Source organism: Erinaceus europaeus, chromosome 23, assembly GCF_950295315.1.
Source record: "Erinaceus europaeus chromosome 23, mEriEur2.1, whole genome shotgun sequence".
Taxonomy (NCBI): Eukaryota; Metazoa; Chordata; class Mammalia; order Eulipotyphla; family Erinaceidae; genus Erinaceus; species Erinaceus europaeus.
In genome coordinates this window covers 6371894-6395115 of record NC_080184.1, presented here as the reverse complement: position 1 = coordinate 6395115, position 23222 = coordinate 6371894, and the positions used below count along the sequence as shown (strand labels likewise).

General features: G+C 39.6%; 2 protein-coding genes across 6 annotated transcripts in view; both read left to right on the top strand.

Moving 5' to 3' along the window:
- Positions 1-23222, top strand: part of LOC103127055 (zinc finger protein 709-like) — a 1044365-nt gene that overhangs the window by 959347 nt on the left and 61796 nt on the right. The window lies entirely within an intron of this gene.
- On the top strand, positions 212-21980 carry LOC132535524 (uncharacterized). Its single transcript, XM_060181635.1, has 6 exons — positions 212-311; positions 3087-3120; positions 10736-10860; positions 11453-11596; positions 14369-14402; positions 21382-21980. The coding sequence occupies exons 2-6, from the start codon at positions 3118-3120 to the stop codon at positions 21808-21810; spliced, it is 735 nt and encodes a 244-aa protein (XP_060037618.1). The 5' UTR covers positions 212-311; positions 3087-3117; the 3' UTR covers positions 21811-21980.

The following is a 23222-nucleotide window of genomic DNA, read 5'->3' as shown; positions in this document are numbered from 1 at the left end:
AATGATTATGTTAATAGACCATAATATCAGAGATGGAGCAGAGCAGGGGGGCTGCCCAACAGTTCTCAGTACCTGATTTTGGAAATGGACATAGTTAGGGATAAGTCTGTTTCTTTGCCAGTTGTATGAAACATTGATCTTCTTCTTCTTCATATTGTAAATTGTAGTTATCAATCTGTAATGAAGGAGACAAAAGGAAAAGGGGAGAGGAGATTGGCATCAGAAATCTCTGTAGTTACACCAGTGCTTGAGAAGCGTGCTACACTAACCCTTGATGAACTTCAAACGGAGATAGGCTACACTCCGAGGAGGTAACATCTTCAAATTCTTTATTGCTTAGTAAAGCAAAACAAATAAAACTGTTGTTACTGAAAATGCCATTCAGTTTCAAAGACTAGTATAGAGAAATCTAAACTATACCAGGCAAAGCTGATGGTACACATATGAAGTCATTACAGTAAATGCGTCTTTTAGGGCTGAGGGTTCGTTCAGTGGGTAAGGCACAGCTCACTAACTGTACAGCCAGTATTGAAGTCCTTACACCACAGGGGAGTGCCACTACACTAGACGGTCTCATTCACTGAGGTCCCTGTGCCCTTATTATCTCTGCCTGAAATAAAAAGAATGAAAGTCAGGTTCTGAGCAAAAAATATGCATGTGTAATGATCTAGTTTTACACTAGCCAATGATAATTAGCTAATTACTTAAAGATTGCACTGATATGAAACTACAATAAGGAAGAATTAATCCTCTAGAAAATCATATATATTCAGAAAGGCATTAAAGGAATTAATACATTGGAATGAATGTGGCTTAAAAGGCTTTTATTTGGGTGGCGGGGGTGGGGGGGTGGAGATAGCATAATGCTTATGCAAACAGCCTCTCCTGCCTGAGGATCCTTAGTCCCAGGTTCAATCCCCCCTGTATCACCATAAGCCAGAACTGAGCAGTGCTCTGGGGTTTCTCTCTGTCTCTTTCTCTTCATCTCTTCACCAAAAATAAAATAAATAAAAATATTTTCAAAAAGGTTTTTATTTAATTTTTCTTTATATATTTTAAAATATTTTTTCATATAAAAATGACTTACAGGGGGCCCGGCGGTGGCACACCCTGTTAAGCACATACACGACAGTGCACAAGGACCCAGGTTCAAGTCGCTGATGTCTACCTGCAGGGGGAAAGCTTCATGAGTGGTGAAGCAGAGCTTCAGGTGTTTCTATGTCTCATTTTCTCTATATCTCCCCTTCTAAATTTCTCCCTATCTCTATCTAGTAATAAATACATATATACTTATATACATTTATTATATATATATATTTATTTAATAGTTTGTTGCACTGGGGAAATAGAGAAAGACCGACAACACTACTTCATGACTCATGAGATTAGCCCCTGAAGTGACTGACCTGAGTCTTGAATCCTGGGTCATACACTTTCTGGCATATACATTCTAACAGGTGTAACAATATATCTTGATTTAAGAAAGAAAAGGTTGTTATATGGGTATCTGAATTTTTGTGCTTTTAGGAATAATTCATAAGAGAAAGCCATACTTATTAAACTTGATGTGTCTGCAATTTCTCTATAAGAATCAAATTGGGAGTCAGGCTATATCACAGCGGGTTAAGTGCCCCAGGTTAAGCACAGGTGATGGAAAGTGTAAGGACCTGCCTAAGGATCCAGTTTGAGTCCCCAACTCAGGGGAGGCATTTCCCAAGTGGTGAAGCAGGTCTACAGGTGTCTAGCTTTCTCTCCATCCTCATTCCATCCTCTATTTATGTCTGTTGTATCCATCAATAATAAAATCAATAACAACAATAACTACAACCATAAACAAGGTTAACAAAAGGGAATCAATAAATATACAAAAGTAATCATGTAGGTTGAAATGCATTATTTTATAAAGATAGTAGTGGGCTCTGGAGTTGGGCCAGTGGTCAGGAGTTTCATGATTGGGGCTCTGAATTTTATTCTCAGCACTTGTCAATCTGAGGGGAGTGATCTTATTCAATAAGGAATAGATGAGATCCTTGTAAGCTCATGATCCAATCATGGGAAGATTTATAGCAGTGGCTCTGCATTCTTAAATTGGAACATCCACATATAACCACAGATATTATATGCATACTCATTATGGTATTATACAAAGATTTTACAATTATAGTAATATGTCATGCTGTGACAGGGAGGAAAGAGAGAGGAGATCCAGAGCAGAGAGGGAACACAATTCTTTATTCGTGCTGGCAACTCAGAGTTGGGTGAGAGTGCAGTGGTTTGGGCCACGTGGAGCTAGCCAAAATGGATGCCTCACGCAGCAACCTTCCCTGCATCTAATCACTGAAGTGAAAGGCCAGGAAGAGAGTGAGGCATGGAAGAAGAAAGGCTATCTAGGGAAAAAACCGGGAGTGACGAGCCGGGATAGGATTGGTTGGGAAAGGTACTCAGAGAATGTCCCAACTCTTGCGGGAACTGGCACTAGCCTAAGGGGACATCTGCACAGCAGTAATAAGTATGAAGCATTTTAAATACTAACGGTGAGAACAGTGCCATTGGCACAAGTAGGTGTGACTTTGTTGAGCACTTTGCACCTGATGAAGACATAAGAGTAGTTCTGTGTATGATGGCAAACAGGAGATTTGTGCACAAGAAGCAGCCTGTTATGAAGAGCACTGCACAGGCTATATTTCAGGGTCAAAAGAATTCAAGTGCAAGTGGCATGCTCAATGTACCAAGCAGGGTCAGTGACAGATGTTGAGAAGTCAATAGTTGGTCTTGTCAGCATCAATATAGCTTTGAATGGAACACAGTCTGCATATTGGTGAATGCTTAGAGTCAGATCTCAACTCTAGACTATTTTGCTGTTTTGCACATTCTATAGCAACTTTTCCATGTATACGGAATCCAGATGCTACATTGGGCAACAGTGGGTATCAGAGAATGATAATTATGATTCCTTTACTTTGATAATTCTCAAGGAAACTGAAATGTACAATGCCGAGAGTTTATTCTGATAAACTTAGAGTTTGTTCTTTGTAATAATTACATGACATTTTCCTGAAATCATTCTTTTCCCTCTTTTCTTTCAGGCTCAGGACAGTATGGCTTGATACAAAGTACATGGTATGGTACACATGACTTGTATGTTACTTAAAAAATAACCATTTATGTTGATAGACAATGTGCAATTGCCTCGTATTAGGTATAACTAGAGCAAGAGAGAAACTACCTGTAGTGACGGAAGAACCAAATTATAACAGCACTGAAATATGGCTGACTATGTTTGTGTTTATTCTAGCCTCTCTCTTTGGCAGTCAGGATGGTTCGGGAATGTTGGGGGCAGAAGAGGAGCAAGAAATACGTTCCCTGCTTAGGAATGGCCTTTCAGAAATATTTGTTAATTCTGCTTCTTTCACTCAGAATTAAGGAGCAGTTTAACAGTTAGAGATCTGTAATGATAAACTAAAAGAAGTTCCAATCATTTCATTCATTCATAAAAATCATTGAGCTACTTCTATGGATAATTTAATTAAAACTAAAGCTACTTTAAGGAGTCCACTAACAAACATTTCCCCAATATGAAACTTTCCTAAAGGTTCATAAAGAACAAAGCCTGTGCAGCAATAGTCCTGACAAAATATTAGAGAGCAAACCTTATGCTGAGGCTGCTGCCAATGAATATGGATTCGTGCAACCTAGAGTCTTTTATATTATTTATTTAAGAAAGGAGACATTAACAAAACTGTAGGACACGAGGGGTACAGCTACACACAATTCACACAACCCGATCTCTATATCCCATCCTATCCCCTGATAACTTTCCCATTCTCTATCTCTCTGTGAGTATGGACCCAGGGTCATTGTGGGTTGCAGAAGGTAGAAGGTAGAAGGTCTGGCTTCTGTAATTGCTTCCCCGCTGAACATGGGCATTGACTGGTCGTTCCATACTCCCTATCTGCCTCTCTCTTTCCCTTGTAGGGTGGTTCTCTGGGAAGCGGGGCTCTAGGACACGTTGGTGGGGTGGTGCTCAGTCCAGGGAAGTCTGGTCTGCATCATGCTGGCATCTGGAACGTGGTGGCTGAAAAGAGAGTTAACATACGACTAACAAATTGTAGAACAATCGTGGACCTAAAGGCTGGTATAGTGCAGATGAAGTGTTGGGGGGGTACTCCCTGCAGACTCTTGTGTACTTCTGATTTCAGATCTATATTTTTCCCTGGTTTATGGGCCCATGTGAACATATGCTCTATCTCAGGGGAGCTGGACTATACCTAGGTTTGGGGACTTTATTGGGGAATGCACCACCTGGAATGGAATTAGAGAATACTTTGAAAGGAAAGGTCTCACTTGAGTCATGAAGCTGAAGGGTTGTCATTCCACACCTCAAGTTTCTGGACACAGTCTGTGGTGAAGCATGTTGGGGTGGCACTCGTTGCACTGATTAGGTTGCGATCCGCAGATGCAATGTTATTTGATTTGAATTGAGAGAAGCATGTAGGAACGTGGGCCCCACCCTAAGCTTCCATGCCTGGGGGAGATAGTCTCTGTAGTGGAAATGCGAGGTTCCTGCTGTCTTAAGGTTCAAGAAGACAATGGTTAGTTATTATTGTCATCTCATTATTTGGTAATTGGGTTAACTTTGAAAAGTCCCTTTGTTAGGGTTTGCTGTATAATACACAGCATCTTGTATATAGCTGTGCTGCTGGTTGCTTCTGTTCTCCTTGTTCTAGGCTTTTGAGAGAGTCAACATATCAAAGACTCAGCCTATGTATTAAAAAGACTCAGTCTGTGTTTAAAAAAGTTGTAGACATATGATCAATTTTCCCCTCTCATATTAATTAAATAGTGGTTTATATGACTACACTTTAATAGGAGTTTTGTGACCCAACATATGGTCTGTCCTTGAGAATGTTCTGTGTAGACTTGAATAGAATGTATATTCCAGTTTCTTGGGGTAAATGATTCTGAGAATGTCCAATAGCTTACCTGTCTCTTAATATACATCCCTCATTTCTTTATTAATTTTTGCCTATATATTCTGTCAAGTTGAGAGAGTGAAGTGTTTAAATCCCCTACTATTACTGGAACTAAAGGCTGGTATAGTGCAGATCAAGTGTTGGGGGGGGTACTCCCTGCAGACTCTTATGTACTTCTGCTTTCAAGTATATATTTTTCCATGGTTTATGGGCACGTGTGAACATATGCTCTATTTCAGGGGACCTGAACTATACCTAGGTTTGGGAACTTTATTGGGGAATGCACCATGGAATGGAATAAGAGAATACTATAAAAGGTTAGGTCTCACCTGAGTGAGGAAGATGAGGGGTTGTTGTTCCACACCTGATGTCTCTGGACACCATCTGAAGTGAAGCATGCTGGGGTGGCACTCGTTGCGTTGATTAAGTTGCAATCAGTGGATGCAATATTATTTGATAAAAATTGGGAGTAGCATATGGGAAAGTGGGTCTTACCCTAGGGTCCTAGGACTGGGGGAAGTTCACGCACTATAGTGGAAATGTGAGGTTCCTGCTGTCTTAGGGTTCAAGAAGACAATGGACAGTTACTGTTATCATCACATTATTTGCTAATTGGGTGAACTTTGAAAGACATACAAATCATACCCTTTGTTAGACATACAATCAATTTCCCCCTCTCATATTAATTAAACAGTCATTTATATAACTACAATTTAATAGATGTGTACATAAACATCATTCCCATCACTAAAAGATTGTATCCCATCCACCACCCACCTCTACCCACCCCTCACCCAGGAAGCCGCATGTCCACTCTCTCCCTCACCACGGGGTTTTTACTTTGGTGCCCTACTTTCAATTTAGTCAGATCCTGCTTTTAGTTTCCCTTTCTGATTTTCTTTCTCAACTTCTGTTGATGAGTGGCATCATCCCATACTCATTTTTATCTTTCTTACTTAGCTCACTTAACATAATTCCTACTAGCTCTGACCAAGATTGGTCAGAGAAATAGAGTTCATTGTTCTTAGTAGCTGCATAGTATTCCATTGCGTATATGGAATACTATGCAGCCCCATAGCAGTCCTCAAAGGTGTGTTGTTTTTCCCAGAGTATTTGGAGTGGGTCAGTGCTAACACCACTGCCATTTGTGTTCTCATTCACTGTGTGGAAGGAGGATTGATAGCACATAGGCAGGGCACAATCTCTGTTAATCTCCACTTTGACCTGTCATCCCACAGAGTGGGAAAGCAGATACCTGATTGGAGCTCAGCCTCCATAGCAACAGACTCACTAGGAAGGCCATCCCCTAGTTCCTGAAGACCCCAGCCCTCCCTCTGACTCATACCTCTGCTGCCCTCCAGGAGAATTCAGAGAATCACTCTGGGGGGCCCTTGTAGAGAACTGTACATCCTTCCTAAAGCCAGAGACACAAATCAAGTATTGAAGGTGGGGGACTAAGGGCACACCCAGTAGTGGACACAAGATAGCAGATAGAATGACCCAGGTTCTCATCCCTGGTCCCTACCCCCACCTGTATGGGGAAAGCATCCACTTTATGTGTGGTGGGGCAGTACTGCAGGTATCTCTCTTCTTCTTCTTTGCTTCACTGAATAGGAAGACTATTTTAGGTATGTTCCAGGGGGCCACATGACTTTAGTAATTTTTGCGTGAGTGTGAAAGCTAACATAGAGGTAGACTAAGAATATTGTTTGGGAAGATAATGTCAGAGTTGAGACTAGGGCTAGAATACTGGATTAGAGCAGAGAGTAGCTACAAAACTAGAAAGTATAGAAATAAAATTATCTGTTTACCCCACTGATCTGACCTGGAGCCCACATATATTCCTATTTAGCACAGGACAGATTCCTAACAGTCTATCTATTTTTCTGTCTCTCTCTCTCTCCCTCATTGTCAGTTTCTCTTTAATCTATCTGTTTAAAAAAAAAAAGGAAAAATGAAGAGAGAAAGGAGAAGAAATAACAAGGAGTGGGAGGAGGAGCAAGAAGTAGCAGCAGGAGGACAGGAGGAGGTAGAGAAGGAGGATAAGAAGTTAGATGATGACTGGGTTCAGTGAATTCACAGTAATGGTACTGAATGCATCAGTAAGTCTGTCACAAAATAATAATAAAATAAACTGAAAATAAAATCAGAACAATCCCATCCTGAAATCTCAAGGAATATGCTGAGCATAAAGTGTCACAGAACTCTAGAAAACTGAACTCTAGACTAACAGCATGCTGAAATATAATTCTATAAAAATGGATGCTATATGAATCCATTCTATCACGCATAGCATGAAGTTGTACTAACATGGTAACACTTTCAAATTACCTGACTAGTTTAATTAGTAAAACCATTCAGCATTGCGCTCTAAGAAGTGTGAATAATATGACGTGTTCTTAGCATTGATCTTTCTGTTACTAGTGTTACTAAGAAGTCACTAGCTGTGTCGTTTTCGACGGGTTAGGTTGTTTTCGCCAGGCTGGCTTCACGGGCACGGGCGGGTAACAGACGACCAGGGACTCATAGTTGAGCTGTAGGCAGTATCTCTTTATTCATGCAGGACGCAGCACAATCTAAGACGAGCTAAGCTGAACTCAAGGTACAGTACTCTAAAACTCACAATGCTGTCTTTATATATACTTGCCAAGTAGGGTGGAAACAGGGTGTGACATAGAGAAGGTGGAGAGAAAAGTGACTGGTGACAATCAGAGTGTGACAAGGAGAGGATCAGGGTGTGACAAGGAGGGGGGGTGGAGCAAAAACATATCATGAAACAGTGGGGATTGAACCAATGCCCTGGAGGGAGGTGCTTGTTAACAGCGGTTATATAAATAGAATGAAGTGGTTATGTAAATAGAATAGTGTTAAGCAGGGGGGATTTAAACCAAATGAAACAGAAGGGGTCTCATGCATACCAACAGTTCCCCCTTTCTTTTTAACTAATGGCCATTGTGGGGTGAACAGAAACGTATATCGTACAGGCGTTTTCAAAAGAACTGGCATAAGACATGGAAAACAAAATAGGCGAACAGCAATAACCAGTGTGATGCCAAGGGGAGCTTTTCTTGCCTCAAAGGGCAAGGCCTAGCAGGCGAAAGGGCATTTCTTGCCTCTGGGAACGCTTCATGCCTCTGGGGGCATCTCTTGCCTCAAAGGGCGTTTCCTGCCTCTGTGGGCATCTCTTGCCTCTTGGGGCGCTTCACGCCTCTGTGGGCATAACCTAATAAGGAGGGGGAGTTTTCTGCCTCTGGGACAGAGCCTGCAGGCGAGGGAACATGGTCTATAAAGTCTCAAGGCAATTGGCTGAAGTTAGTCTTTCAGAAACACAGCAGCGTGTACCAGTAAGTCCGATGGAGGTGTCAGTCCAAAGTAGCTGACCACAGAAGAAAATGTCAGAGGATGAAACGCTGCACGTCTGTCTCGATGGGGAATGTCGGCCACCAGAATTCTGCTTTTCTGTAGAGAGTGAGCTTTGGAGTCTGTGAATCTGTTTCTTCAGGTCGTGCCAGGTCTCATCATTGGTTTCCGGGGGCGATGTCAGAGAACAGGATCCAAATGGATTTCCAGGAATTCTATTTGAGTAGATGCTTTTTCATGTGAAGACTTTGACAGCTGAAATTCACTTACTTGTCAAACAAAACTTGTAGCAGATTAGAAGTTTACTATAATTGATAACTCCATTATAATTGGAAGTCCTTTCTAGTATGATTTTAAGGTTGTTTAAACAGTTTAAACTCAATAAAATGTGGAAAGGTAAACAGAAGAAACACAATTAAAAGCCTCAGGCATGAGAATAATTAACATAATCATTGCACTATCTGCCCCACCCATAACTCATACAGTTTTCAGGATTAAACGTTTCAGAATCATGTCAAGATGTAAAAGAGAAATCAAAGGAGGGAAAAAACAATTTTTGGATTGTTTCTGGATGTCTCTAGAAATCATGGCTGCGTCCAGCATTTTTTTTTTTAAGTCAATGTCAAACAAAAATTCAGTCATTCAAATCATTCTCTTATGAAACGCAACTTGAACCAGATTATCAAGATCTCACCATGTAGGATTAAGAATCCCCGGAGGGCGACCTAGTCCAAAAAGGTCCTCGAAATTCCATTTAGGGTGTTTCTGACTGTTCCTGCTGGATTGCTTCAGGCACCCATTTTTAAAAGCGTCTTCCCATTGAAGAAAGAATCTAATCAGGAGAGTAGAACTAACCACATGTCTCCAGACTTGGGAACTGCCAGGGTACTCGAGAATGTTCTTCAAATTAGAGTAGTCCTTCTCCATGGGAAACATTCGAGAAGAAGTCCAGAAAGTCCCAGGGGAAATCCCCATGCATATCCCAAGGTCTACGATCACGGTCATAAAGAACGAAATTATGGCCTGGAGCGAAATGTAGTCCTTTTCCTCGGGAAACATGAGAGAGGGAATCCAGAAAGTCCAAGGAGAAATCTCCGTGCATCTCCCAAGCTCTATTATCCCGGTCATAAGAAACCAAAGTTCCCGGTCAGGGAAACAAAGTTTGGCCCAGATCAAAATGTTCCAGAGACAGAGTAACTGTCTCATGATGAAACAGTAGAGGCTTTGGCAAACCTCTTCGTAAGTAGAAGAGAAGACCATAGTGCATAGGTAGGCAAAGTCTTCACTTATCTGGGAGTTGCGCAGGTCTGGCCCCACGTTGGGCGCCATATGTCGTTTTCGACGGGTTAGGTTGTTTTCGCCAGGCTGGCTTCACGGGCACGGGCGGGTAACAGACGACCAGGGACTCATAGTTGAGCTGTAGGCAGTATCTCTTTATTCATGCAGGACGCAGCACAATCTAAGACGAGCTAAGCTGAACTCAAGGTACAGTACTCTAAAACTCACAATGCTGTCTTTATATATACTTGCCAAGTAGGGTGGAAACAGGGTGTGACATAGAGAAGGTGGAGAGAAAAGTGACTGGTGACAATCAGAGTGTGACAAGGAGAGGATCAGGGTGTGACAAGGAGGGGGGGTGGAGCAAAAACATATCATGAAACAGTGGGGATTGAACCAATGCCCTGGAGGGAGGTGCTTGTTAACAGCGGTTATATAAATAGAATGAAGTGGTTATGTAAATAGAATAGTGTTAAGCAGGGGGGATTTAAACCAAATGAAACAGAAGGGGTCTCATGCATACCAACATAGCTGGAGTTGGTTCAGGCTATAATTAGCTTTCTTTCATCTGGCTGTACTCTTGTATGGTTATTGAATATGTAGATTGGGGGGACAAGACTCATTCTTTGGAATGCTGTTCTCACACTTGGTAAGCACCGTAATGACCTGTGGCTTCTATTGTGGTAAATACTGCTTCATGTCTTTGTAAACAGAACTGAACATTTGCTAGCACCCAACACCATTTGAAAAGCGGGAAAAAAGTAATCAAGCCAAGAAGAGTTCAGTGCTTAGTTACTGAAGCACCACAACATCACACCACTTAAATCTGGCTGATCGTGTTTGCATCTGTCTGTCTACTACTTTCCTAGTCAGTGGGGATTGAAAATGTTGGGGAGTGCACAGTGGATGGATGTAAATCAGTTCACAAATCATGACTGACCTCTCAGGAATGTTCATTAACTCAGAGAGCAATTTATGAAACAACTAGTGATCTGTAGTGATAAGTTCAAATAATTTTATTCATTAAAATGATAAAAATAATTCTAATCATAAAGCAGTTTAAGTGAAAACTTCTTTAGTAATAAAATAATAAACAGTGTTCCTTATACTGAACATTGATGAAGGTAAAAGAAGAAAGAGTGCACTCAAGTAGTAGAATGGCAGTTCCACAAAGCAAAACAGATGTTTCTGGTTTCAACAATGGATTAGGTGACCGCATGCAGAAGAGAAGAGCTGCAAATTGTGAAAGGTAAGTGGAGGGCAATATATCACTGTATAATTGATCTATTCCTAGGGAATGTAGGGAAGGGCTGGGACAGAGAGGGTGCTGTATCTCTGCCAGGCAAGCGTGAGGTTGTTTCTTCCCAAGCATGTTCTCTCTGGGTTGGAGAGAACTCGACCAGAGCCAACCTGGGCTGCTGATTACTCAGTGACACGAGACGTACCAGGAACTCATGACGGAGTGGGAATGCAATGCATCTTTATTGATCAGAGACAACACCTTTATATCTTTTGAAATGGAAGTTTCAAGTCAGAATAGGAAAAGGCTAGGAAAAAGGGTGGAGAAAAGGAAAGAGCACAAAGGTAGAAAGCTTCCATAGCAACTGTTGCGAAGGTTTTACCTGGTGGGATTAATTAATACCCTGCAGGCAGGGTGGCTCTCATCAAAACAATGATTATGTTAATAGACCATAATATCAGAGACGGAGCAGAGCAGGGGGGCTGCCCAACAGTTCTCAGTACATGATTTTGGAAATGGACATAGTTATGGGTAAGTCTGTTTCTTTACCAGTTGTATTATTATGAAGCATTGATCATCTTCTTCATATTGTACATTGTAGTTACCAATCTGTAATGAAGGAGACAAAAGAAAAAGGAGAGAGGAGATTGGCATCAGAAATCTCTGTAGTTACACCAGTGCTTGAGAAGCGTGCTACACTAACCCTTGATGAACTTCAAACGGAGATAGGCTACACTCCGAGGAGGTAACATCTTCAAATTCTTTATTGCTTAGTAAAGCAAAACAAATAAAACTTGTTACTGAAAATGCCATTCAGTTTCAAAGACTAGTATAGAGAAATCTAAACTATACCAGGCAAAGCTGATGGTACACATATGAAGTCATTACAGTAAATGCGTCTTTTAGGGCTGAGGGTTCGTTCAGTGGGTAAGGCGCAGCTCACTAACTGTACAGCCAGTATTGAAGTCCTTATACCACAGGGGAGTGCCACTACACGAGAAGGTCTCATTCACTGAGGTCCCTGTGCCCTTATTATCTCTGCCTGAAATAAAAAGAATGAAAGTCAGGTTCTGAGCAAAAAATATGCATGTGTAATGATCTAGTTTTACACTAGCCAATGATAATTAGCTAATTACTTAAAGATTGCACTGACAATGAAACTACAATAAAGATGAATTAATCCTTTAGAAAATCATATATATTCAGAAAGGCATTAAAGGAATTAATACATTGGAATGAATGTGCCTTAAAAGTTTTTTATTTGGGTGGCGGGTGGTTGGAGATAGCATAATGCTTATGCAAACAGCCTTTCTTGCCTGAGGATCCTTAGTCCCAGGTTCAATCCCCCCAGTATCACCATAAGCCAGAACTGAGCAGTGCTCTGGGGTTTCTCTCTGTCTCTTTCTCTTCATCTCTTCACCAAAAATAAAATAAATAAAAATATTTTCAAAAAGGTTTTTATTTAATTTTTTACATATTTTAAAACATTTTTTCATATAAAAATGACTTACAGGGAGCCAGGCGGTGGCACACCCTGTTAAGCACATAAACGACAGTGCACAAGGACCTAGGTTCAAGTCACTGATGTCTACCTGCAGGGGGAAAGCTTCATGAGTGGTGAAGCAGAGCTTCAGGGGTTTCTATGTCTCATTTTCTCTTTATTTCCCCCTCTCAATTTCTCCCTATCTCTATGTAGTAATAAATACATATATACATTTATTATATATATATATTTATTTAAAAGTTAGTTGCACTGGGGAAATAGAGAAAGACCGACACCACTACTTCATGACTCATGAGATTAGTCCCTTAGGTGACTGACCTGAGTCTTGAATCCTGGGTCATACACATTCTGGCATATACATTCTAACAGGTGTACCAATATATCATGATTTAAGAAAGAAAAGGTTGTTATATGGGTATCTGAATTTTTGTGCTTTTAGGAATAATTCATAAGAGAAAGCCATACTTATTAAACTTGATGTGTCTGCAATTTCTCTATAAGAATCAAATTGGGGACTCAGGCTATATCACAGTGGGTTAAGTGCACCAGGTTAAGCACAGGTGATACAAAGTGCAAGGACCTGCCTAAGGATCCCAGTTTGAGTCCCCAACTCAGGGGAGGCATTTCCCAAGTGGTGAAGCAGGTCTGCAGGTGTCTATCTTTCTCTCCACCCTCTTCCCATCCTCTCTCTATTTCTGTCTGTTGTATCCATCAATAATAAGTTCAATAACAACAACTATAATAACTACAACCATAAACAGGGTTAACAAAAGGGAATCAAAAAATATGAAAAAAATAATCATGTAGGTTGAAATGCATTATTTTATAAAGATAGTAGTGGGATCTGGAGTTGGGCCAGTGGCAGAAACAGGAGTTTCATGATTGGGGCTCTGAATTTTATTCTCAGCACTTGTCAATCTGAGGGGAGTGACCTTATTCAACAAGGAATAGATGAGATCATTGTAAGCTCATGATCCAATCATGGGAAGATTTATAGCAGTGGCTCTGCATTCTTAAAGTGGAACATCCACATATAAGCACAGATATTATATGCATACCCATTACGGTATTATACAAAGATTTTACAATTATAGTAATATGTCATGCTGTCACGGAGGTAAGAGAGAGGAGATCCAGAGCAGAGAGGGAACACAATTCTTTATTCGTGCTGGCAACTCAGAGTTGGGTGAGAGTGCAATGGTTTGGGCCACGTGGAGCTAGCCAAAATGGATGCCTCATGCAGCAACCTCCCCTGCATCTAATCACTGAAGTGAAAGGCCAGGAAGAGAGTGAGGCATGGAAGAAGAAAGGCTATCTAGGGCAAAAACCGGGAGTGACGAGCCGGGATAGGATTGGTTGGGAAAGGTACTCCGAGAATGTCCCAACTCTTGTGGGAACTGGCACTAGCCTGAGGGGACATCTGCACAGCAGTAATAAGTATGAAGCATTTTAAATACTAATGGTGAGAACAGAGCCATTGGAACAAGTAGGTGTGACTGTGTTGAGCACTTTGCACCTGATGAAGACATAAGACTAGTTCTGTGTATGACGGCAAACAGGAGATTTGTGCACAAGAAGCAGCCTGTTATGAAGAGCACTGCACAGGCTATATTTCAGGGTCAAAAGAATTCAAGTGCAAGTGGCATGCTCAATGTACCAAGCAGGGTCAGTGACCGATGTTGAGAAGTCAATAGTTGGTCTTGTCAGGATCAATCTAGCTTTGAATGGAACACAGTCTGCATATTGGTGAATGCTTAGAGTCAGATCTCAACTCTAGACTATTTTGCTGTTTTGCACATTGTATAGAAACCTTTCCATGTATACGGAATCCAGATGCTACATTGGGCAACAGTGGGTAGCAGAGAATGATAATATTGATTCCTTTACTTTGATAATTCTCAAGGAATCTGAAATGTACAATGCCGAGAGTTTATTCCGATAAACTTTAGTTCGTTCTTTGTAATAATTACATGACATTTGCCTGAAATCATTCTTTTCCCTCTTTTCTTTCAGGCTCCGGACAGTATGGCTTGATACAAAGTACATGGTATGGTACACATGACTTGTATGTTACTTAAATAATAACCATTTATGTTGATAGACAATGTGCAATTGCCTTGTATTAGGTATAACTAGAGCAAGAGAGAAACTACCTGTAGTGACGGAAGAACCAAATTATAACAGCACTGAAATATGGCTGATTATGTTTGTGTTTATTCAAGCCTCTTTCTTTGGCAGTCAGGATGGTTCGGGAATGTTGGGGGCAGAAGAGGAGCAGGAAATAAGTTCCCTGCTTAGGAATGGCCTTTCAGAAATATTTGTTACTTCTGCTTCTTTCACTCAGAATTAAGGAGCAGTTTAACAGTTAGAGATATGTAATGATAAACTAAAAGAAGTTCCAATCATTTCATTCATTGATGAAAATCATTGAACTACTTCTATGGATAATTTAATTAAAACTAAAGCTCCTTTAAGGAGTCCACTAACAAACATTTCCCCAATATGAAACTTTCCTAAAGGTTCATAAAGAACAAAGCCTGTGCAGCAATAGTCCTGACACAATATTAGAGAGCAAACCTTATGCTGAGGGTGCTGCCATCGAATATGGATTCATGCAACCTAGAGTCATTTGTTGCTGCTGTCCTTTTTGATGTATGCCATTCTAACAGGAGTGAGGTGGTATCTCAATGTTGTCTTAATTTACATTTCTCTGACAATCAGTGACCTAGAGCAGTTTTTCATATGTTTGTTAGCCTTTTGGATCTCCTCTGGGATGAATGTCTTGTGCATATCCACTGCCCATTTATGGATGGTGTCATTTGCTATTTTGGTGCTAAGTTTTCTGAGCTTTTTGTATATTTTGGTGATTAATCTCTTGTCTGATGTATGGTATGTAAAGATCTTCTCCCATTCTGTGAGGGGGTCTCTTGTTTTGTGTGATAGTTTCTTTTGGCTGTGCAGAAGCTTTTCAATTTGATATAGTCCTACTTGTTTGTTTCTGCTTTAGTCTTCCTCGCAGTTGGGTTTGTTTCATCAAAGATGTCCTTGAGGTTTAGGTGGGAAAGTGTTTTACCAATGTTTTCCTCTAAGTATTTAATTGTTTCTGGTATAACATGTAGGTCTTTAATACATTTGGGGTTGATTTATTGTTTCTGGTGAGGTAAAGTGGTTCAGTTTCATTCTTCTGCATGTTTCAATCCAGTTTTCACAGAAACATTTATTGAAGAGAGCCTCCTTCTTCCATTTAGTACTTTGGGCCCCCTTATCATAGATTAGATGTCCATAGGTATGGGGGTTTAGTTCTGGGCTTTCAATTCTGTTTCAATGCTCTGTGTGCCTATTTTTGTTATTATGGCTTCATAATAAAGTTTGAGGTCTGGGAGTGTGATGCCTCAATTTCTGTTTCTTTTCCTCAAGATGGTTTTGGCAATTCTAGGTGTTTACTTGTTCCAGATTAATTATTGTAGTTTTTGCTCTATTCTCTTAAAGAAGTTTGGTGGAACTTCGATGGGTATTGCATTTAATTTGTATATTGCTCTGGGAGAAAATGCATTTTGATGATATATATTCTTCCAATCCATGAGCATAGGGTGTCTTTCCATTTCTTCGTATCAGTTTCTATTTCCTTGAAGAGAGACTCATAGTTTTCAGTATACAAGTCTTTCACTTCTTTGGTCAGCTTTACTCCTAGGTATTTTATTGATGTTTCTGCAACTGTGAATGGGAGTGATTTCTCGATGTCGTCTTCTTCAGATTTAGTGTTTGCGTAAAGAAATGCCACTGATTTTTGTACATTGGTTTTGTAGTCTGACACCTTGCTATATTGCCTAATAACTTCCAGTAGTTTTATGCGGGATTCATGAGGTTTTTCTATGTATACTATCATATCATCTGCAAATAGTGAGAGCTTGACTTCTTCCATTCCAGTCTGTATTCCTTTGATTTCTTTCTCTTGCCTGATTGCTATGGCAAGAACTTCCAATGGTGTGTTGAAGAGTAATGGTGATAGTGGACAGTCCTGTCTAGTCTCTGATGTGAGGGGAAGTGCTTTCAGCTTCTGTCCATTGAGTATCATGTTGGCTGTAGGTTTGCTATATATGGATTCCACTATCTTGAGGAGTTTCCCATCTATTCCTATTTTTTGTAGGGTTTTGAGCATGAATGGATGTTGCATTTTGTCAAAGGCTTTCTCTGCATCTATTGAGATAATCATGTGGTTTTTGGCTTTGCTTTTATTGGTGTGGTGAATGTCATTGATTGACTTACGTATGTTGAACCAACCTTGCAATCCTTGGGATAAATTCCCCTTGGTCGTGATGAACAACCTTTTTGATATGCTGCTGTGTCCAGTTGGCCAAGATCTTGTTTAATATTTTGGCATCTATGTTCATCAGAGATATTGGTCTGTAGTTTCCTTTTTTGTTGTGTCCCTATCTGCTTTTGGTTTCAGGGTGATGTTGGCTTCATAGAAGTTGGAAGGGAGTGTTCCTGTTTCTTCGACCTTATGGAAAAGCTTTAGAAATATGGTTATTAACTGTTTCCTGAAGGTTTTTTAGAATTCGTTTGTGAAGCCTTCTGGTCCAGGAGTCTTGTTGTTGTGGAGATTCTTAATAACGGTTTCAATTTCTTTGTCTGTGATTGTAGCATTTAGGTTTTGTAGTTCTTCTTGGTTCAGTTTTGGAAGGGCATATGCTTCTAGGAATTCTTCCATTTCTTCCAGATTTTCTAGCTTGGTGGCGTATAATTCTTCATAGAACTTTGCATGATTCTCTGGATTTCTGTGGTGTCAGTTGTGATATGTCCTCTATCATTTACAATTCTATTTAAATCTTCTCCCGTTTTTGTTTAGTGAGTCTGGCTAGGGGGGTTGTCCATTTTGTTTAATCTTTCAAAGAACCAACATTTGGCTTCATTGATCTTCTGTGTGGTTCTCTTATTTTCAATGTTGTTTATCTCTGCTCTAATTTTAGTGATTTCTGTCCTTCCAGTTGCTTTAGGGTTCCTTTGTTTCTCTTCCTCTAAGTCCTTGAGGTGTGCAGTAAGGTTGTTCATTTGAGCTTTTTGTTGTTGTTTAATATTTGATTGTATAGCTATAAGTTTCCCTCTCAATACTGCTTTAGCTGTGTCCCAAATATTTTGATAGGTTGTGTCATCTTCATTTGTTTCCAGTAACATTTGAATTTCTTGCTTGAGTGATTCTCTGACCTAGTGGTTCTTAAGCAGTATGTTGTTTAGTTTCCAAATTCTGTCTCTTTTAATAATTTTCTGTTTGTTGTTAAATGTGTTTTACTCCACTGTGGTCTGAGAGCAAACTTGGGATGATTTCAATGATCTTGAATTTATTGATGCTGTCTTTGTGGCCTAACACGTGGTCTATCCTTGAGTATGTGTAGTGTGGATTTGAGAAGAATATGTATTCCAGTTTGTTGGGGTGAAGGGCTCTGAAGATGTCCAGGAGGTCTAGTCTGACCATCTCTTCATTTAATTCTCTTGTTTCTTTGTTGATCTGTCTAAATGTGAGAGTGGGGTGTTAAAATCTCCCACTATTATTGTATTACTATTGATGTATTTTTGAAGTTTTTTCAGTAGGTGCTTGATTATTTAGATGGTCCCTCATTGGCTGCATAGATGTTAAAAATTGTTAAGTCTTCTTGGCTGATTGATATTCTAATAATTATGTTAAGTTCTTGCCTATCTTTTATTACTTTATTCAATTTAAAATCTATTGTGTCAGAGATGAGAATGGCTGTTCCAGCTTTTTTTTTTTTTTTTTTTTTTTTTTGTGGTCCATTAGTCTGTATGATAGTTTTCCATCCTTTCACTTTAAGTCTGTGTTTATCTTGTTTTGTCAGATAGGATTCCTGCAAGCAGCATATGGTTGGGTTATGTTTTCTGATCCATCCTCCCACTCTGTGTCTTTTGATGGGTGAGTTTAAGCCATTGACATTTATTGATATTATGGATTTAATGTTTTATAGTGCCATTGTTCAATGAATTTTTATTTGCTCTGATATATGGCAACTATTATAGTTAAGTTCTTATTTATAAGAGGTCTTTTAGAACCTCTTTCAGGACCAGTTTGGTGATGGTTGCTTCCTTTTTATTAAATTTATTTTTTATTTAAGAAAGGATAAATTAACAAAACCATAGGGTAGGAGAAGTACAACTCCACACAATTCCCACCACCCAATCTCCATATCCCATCCCCTCCTCCTATAGCTTTCCCATTCTCTATCGCTCTGGGAGATGGTTGCTTCCTTTAACTGCTGTTTGTCTAAGAAGGTTTTGATCCCTCCATCTAGTTTGAATGAAAGTCTAGCAGGATATATTATCCTTGGTTGAAACCCTCTTTCATTCAGGGCTCAATATCTTGCCATTCTCTTCTGGCTTTTAAGAGTCTGAGTGGAGAAGTCTGCTGATAGTCTTATGGGTTTCCCCCTGTATGTGACTTTTTGTTTCTCTCTTGCAGCCTTTAGTATCCTTTCTTTATCCTGACTTATTTTCATTGTGATTATGATGTGTCTTGGTGTCTTCAGGTCTGGGTTGATTCTGTTTGGAACTGTCTGGGTCTCTTGAATCTTAATGTCCTTTCTATTGTTCAAGTCTGGGAATTTTTCTATAATTTCCTCTAGAATGTTTCCTTCCCCTTCCTCTCAGTTGTCCTCTGGCAGGCCAATTATATGAATGTTATCTTTTTGAGATCATCCCATGTTTCTGTTGTTGTTTTCAGTGTCTCTAAATCTCTTTTTGAGCTCTTTCCCCTCTTTGTTTTCTCTAGCTCATCCTCTGTCTGACTCTGTTTTCTGCTTCTGTTAGTCAGCTTTCCCTTCCCACAGCTGCTTTCCTCAGTTCAGCTATTTCAGCTTTCAGTTCTCTAATTGCCTCAACTAATCAGTATTTTCCTTGAGGGTCTCAACTGTTGTTTCCCTAACACTGCCATTCCTTTCCTCCAAAGTTGTTTTCATTTCTGTGATTAATAAATTTATTATTTCTTGCATACTTTTCTTATCTATGGTTACTTCTGGCTGATTTGTAGTTTCTTCTGGGCTCTTGTCTTCATTCGCTGTAGTAGCAGTTGATCTACCCATTTATTTTATTAATGTGTTTCTTATTTTTATGTTCTGTTGTTCCTCACTTTTTGTGTTTTGAGTACAAGCAACACTGTACTAAATACCTTTATGACAAATGCAATCACCAACGTCAGAAATTACAATAGCAACTGAAGCAAGGATTGAAGCAGTTTAACCACTACCAGTTAGCCACACAATGTCTCCAGTCGGTGAAAACATAGCAACCAATTCCAAGTGAAGAAGAAAGAGAAAGGAAAAAAGGGATAGCAAGAATAGACAATTATGTAAATCTACTACCCATTGTATATTCTAGAGGTAGCTAGAGAAGAAAGGGAAGTAGAGCAGAGATACACACATAGAAAGTCCACTCTGAATCAGATTTCTTCCCCAAAATAATTCACAAAGGAATACCAGTGAATTCAGAAAGCCGGAGGAAGGAAGAAAGGAAGACCAGAAAAAAATGAATAAGAAGAATCAAGAGAGAGAAAAGAAAAAATATAAGAAATAGAACTGTAATAAAAGAGCAGTGAAAGGAAAGTTTTTTAATTAATTATTTTATTTTATTTTTTAATTAGCTAGGAGGAGTGAGAATGGGAGAGTGGGAAGAGGAGGTAGGAGTAGTGAAACAAGTTCCTCTTGCAATGATTCCTAATCCCCTAGCAATGAAAAATACACTAAGAGTTAATTCTGGTCAACCCAAAGGAGGGGGGGGAAAGAGACACACCTTTATATAATATTAATCATCAAATAGAGCAGGGTAAAAAACCTGTCCCAGGTTGCCTCAAGCTGCCTTAGCAAAGGCAGCTGATTGTTAAGAAAGTAAAACAAACAACAACAACAAAAGCACCTCAAGGCAGTCTTTCCCTTTAGTAGATCCAATTGGCCACTTAGAAAGAAAAGGAGCCAAGGGTTTCAGAAAGGAATAGGCTTAGAATGGAACCCATGTTGGGCCAGGAATCTTGGTAAAGAAAGAAGCTCAGCAGGGAAGCCTGCTAGGAGCAGCTCTCTGGCACTCAGTGTCTGGTTATGCACTTTGGGAATAATAAAAAAACAATTTTCCTTTCTTTTTTCCTCTATATTCTAACCCAAATTGGGCTACATTCACCCCCTTGGTGTCACAGCTGGGACCCCAAATCCACTTTCCTGCTGAAGGCAGAAAATCCTACCGTTTCCAGCAGTTGTTGTCTGAATTCAGACCTGTAGCTGCTTCTCAGTCCGCCATCTTGGCTCCACCTCCAATATACTTAATTCTTTTTTTTGTTCCTGTGCTATTCCTGTACTATTCACTATTGAGAAATTTGGAAATGTGCATCATTTCACCATTTAATGTTTTCTCCACTCAGCAACATTTTAGAGTTGTGTCTGTATTACTATGAATAAGCAAGGCAGATATAGAGAATAGTGATTCATGACATGTTTTAGGAAATTGTCTTTTTCTCACCTTCACTGATGTGTGTAGACATAGAATCTATGAGTCTCCTAGGTTTAATGCCCAACTCCTCTAACATTCAGAACTGAGCGATCTTCAGTCACAGAGGAAGGAATCAAGAAAATATCTGTGGCTATAGATTTATTTGGTTAGATTCACTATCTTCAACTGTATGCACTATCGTGTTTATATATGTAGAACATATAAATGCACCCACCCACACACAGACACATGTAGGAAGGAAATGAAGTGTTGCACTGATGAGCTACTTGTGATGTCCTCTTTTATGTTTGCATGTTTATTTGTCTTCCTTGTTTATATACCAGCTCAGAATCAAAAAGCCAGGGCTCACCCCTGCAAGAATTGAGATGTAATATGGAGTCACCATCTCTGACCTAAAATTTTGAATAGTTGCACACTTATACTGCTTTAAACTCTAAAGATTAATCAAGCAGTGTTTATAGTCGCAGAGAAAATTGTAATCTGTCATTTTCCTGTTAGCTGAAAGTCTTCTATCCTTTACTTAGGATACTGGAAGTCCTGCAACTCAAAGCAATATACTGGATACAAACCAAAAGCTACAGGATGAAATTGCTACCCTAAAGAGAGACATGGAAACAATGAAACACGAGAATTTAATGCTGAAACAAGACATGGAAACTATGCAAAACGAGAATTTAATGCTGAAACGGGACATGGAAACAGTGCGACATGAGAATTTAATGCTGAAAGAAGATGTGGAAAGAATGCAATACAAGAATTTAATGCTGAAACAAATCATGGACAGACGGGAAAGGAGAGACAAAAAAGGAGTGAGTGCTATAATACCACAGACGGAACGTCAAAAAACATCATTAAAAGAATTGAGAGAAGAGTTGTTAAATGTAAGTCAAGGGAGTCGGGCGGTAGCACAGCGGTTTAAGCGCAGGTTGCGCAAAGCACAAGGACCGGCATAAGGATCCCGGTTCGAACCCCGGGCCCCACCTGCAGGGGAGTCGCTTCACAGGCGGTGAAGCAGGTCTGCAGGTGTCTATCTTTCTCTCCTCCTCTCTCCATTTCTCTCTGTCCTATCCAACAACAACAACAATAATAACTACAACAATAAAACAACAAGGGCAACAAAAGGGAATAAATAAAATAAACATTTAAAAAAAAAGAAATGTAAGTCAAATTGGATGTTAACATATATTGAAATTTAACTTGTCACCTTTAGGAGGCCTGGCTGTGGCATACTATTTGAGTGCAGGCATTACCCTAAGGAAAAGGTAGCAGCCTCTATTCACCACCTGAGCAGGCTTGCAGGTGTCTTCCTTTATCTCTCCCTCTATTTTGAAATCCTCTGAAATAACTCTCACCCGATATAAGGAAGTCGAAAAGCAGAAAGAGAAACAATGGAAAAGTAATAGCCATCAGCAGCATTGGAGTCATACTGCTGACCCTGAGCCCCAGCAATAATTCTGGTGGTAATTCAAAGACAAACAACAGAAAATATCACCATGAATCTTAGAATCAGTTTGCATTGATAGATTTCTATTACATTCCCACTATTTAACATTTACACTTTTGTTATTCTTACACTGATTTCTTAAACATTTTCATGCTGCTATTCCTGTAGTAGTCCCTGTTGAGAAACATGGAGATGTGCATCATGTCACCATTCCATATTTTCTCAACTCCTCCATTTTTTTTTGTTATCTCCATATTACTATTAATAAGCAAGGCAGATATAGAGGGAGAATAATGATTAATGACATGTTTTAGGAAATTATCTTTTTCTCACCTTCATTGATGTGTGTAGACACAGATTCTATGAGGCTCCTAGTTTTAATGCCCAGCTCCTCTAACATTCAGAACTGAGCAGTCTTTCATCCCAGAGTAAGGAAGCAAGATATTCTGTGTGGCTATAGTTTATAAATGGTGGGATTCACTGTCTTCAACCGTATGTTCTCTCATATTTATATATGTAGGACATATAAATGCATCCAATTTCACACACCCACATAGGAGAAAGAGGAAGTGTTGTACTGATGAGCTACTTATGGTGTCCTCTTTCATGTTTGCTTATTTGTTTTCCTTGTTTATATAACAGCTCAGAATCAAAGCGAGGACTCACCCCCTGCAAGAATTGAGATGTTAAATATGGAGTCACCATCTCTGTCCTAAATTTTTGAATAGTTACACACTTATACTGCTGTAAACTTTAAAGATTCATCCAACTATATCTAATTGCAGAATACTAATCATTTCTGTGTATAGCATAAGGAATGTTTATAGTCCCAGAGAAAATTGTAACCTGTCATTTTCCTGTTAGCTGAAAGTCATCTACGCTTTTCTTAGGATGCTGGACCTTCTGCAACTCTAAGAAAGA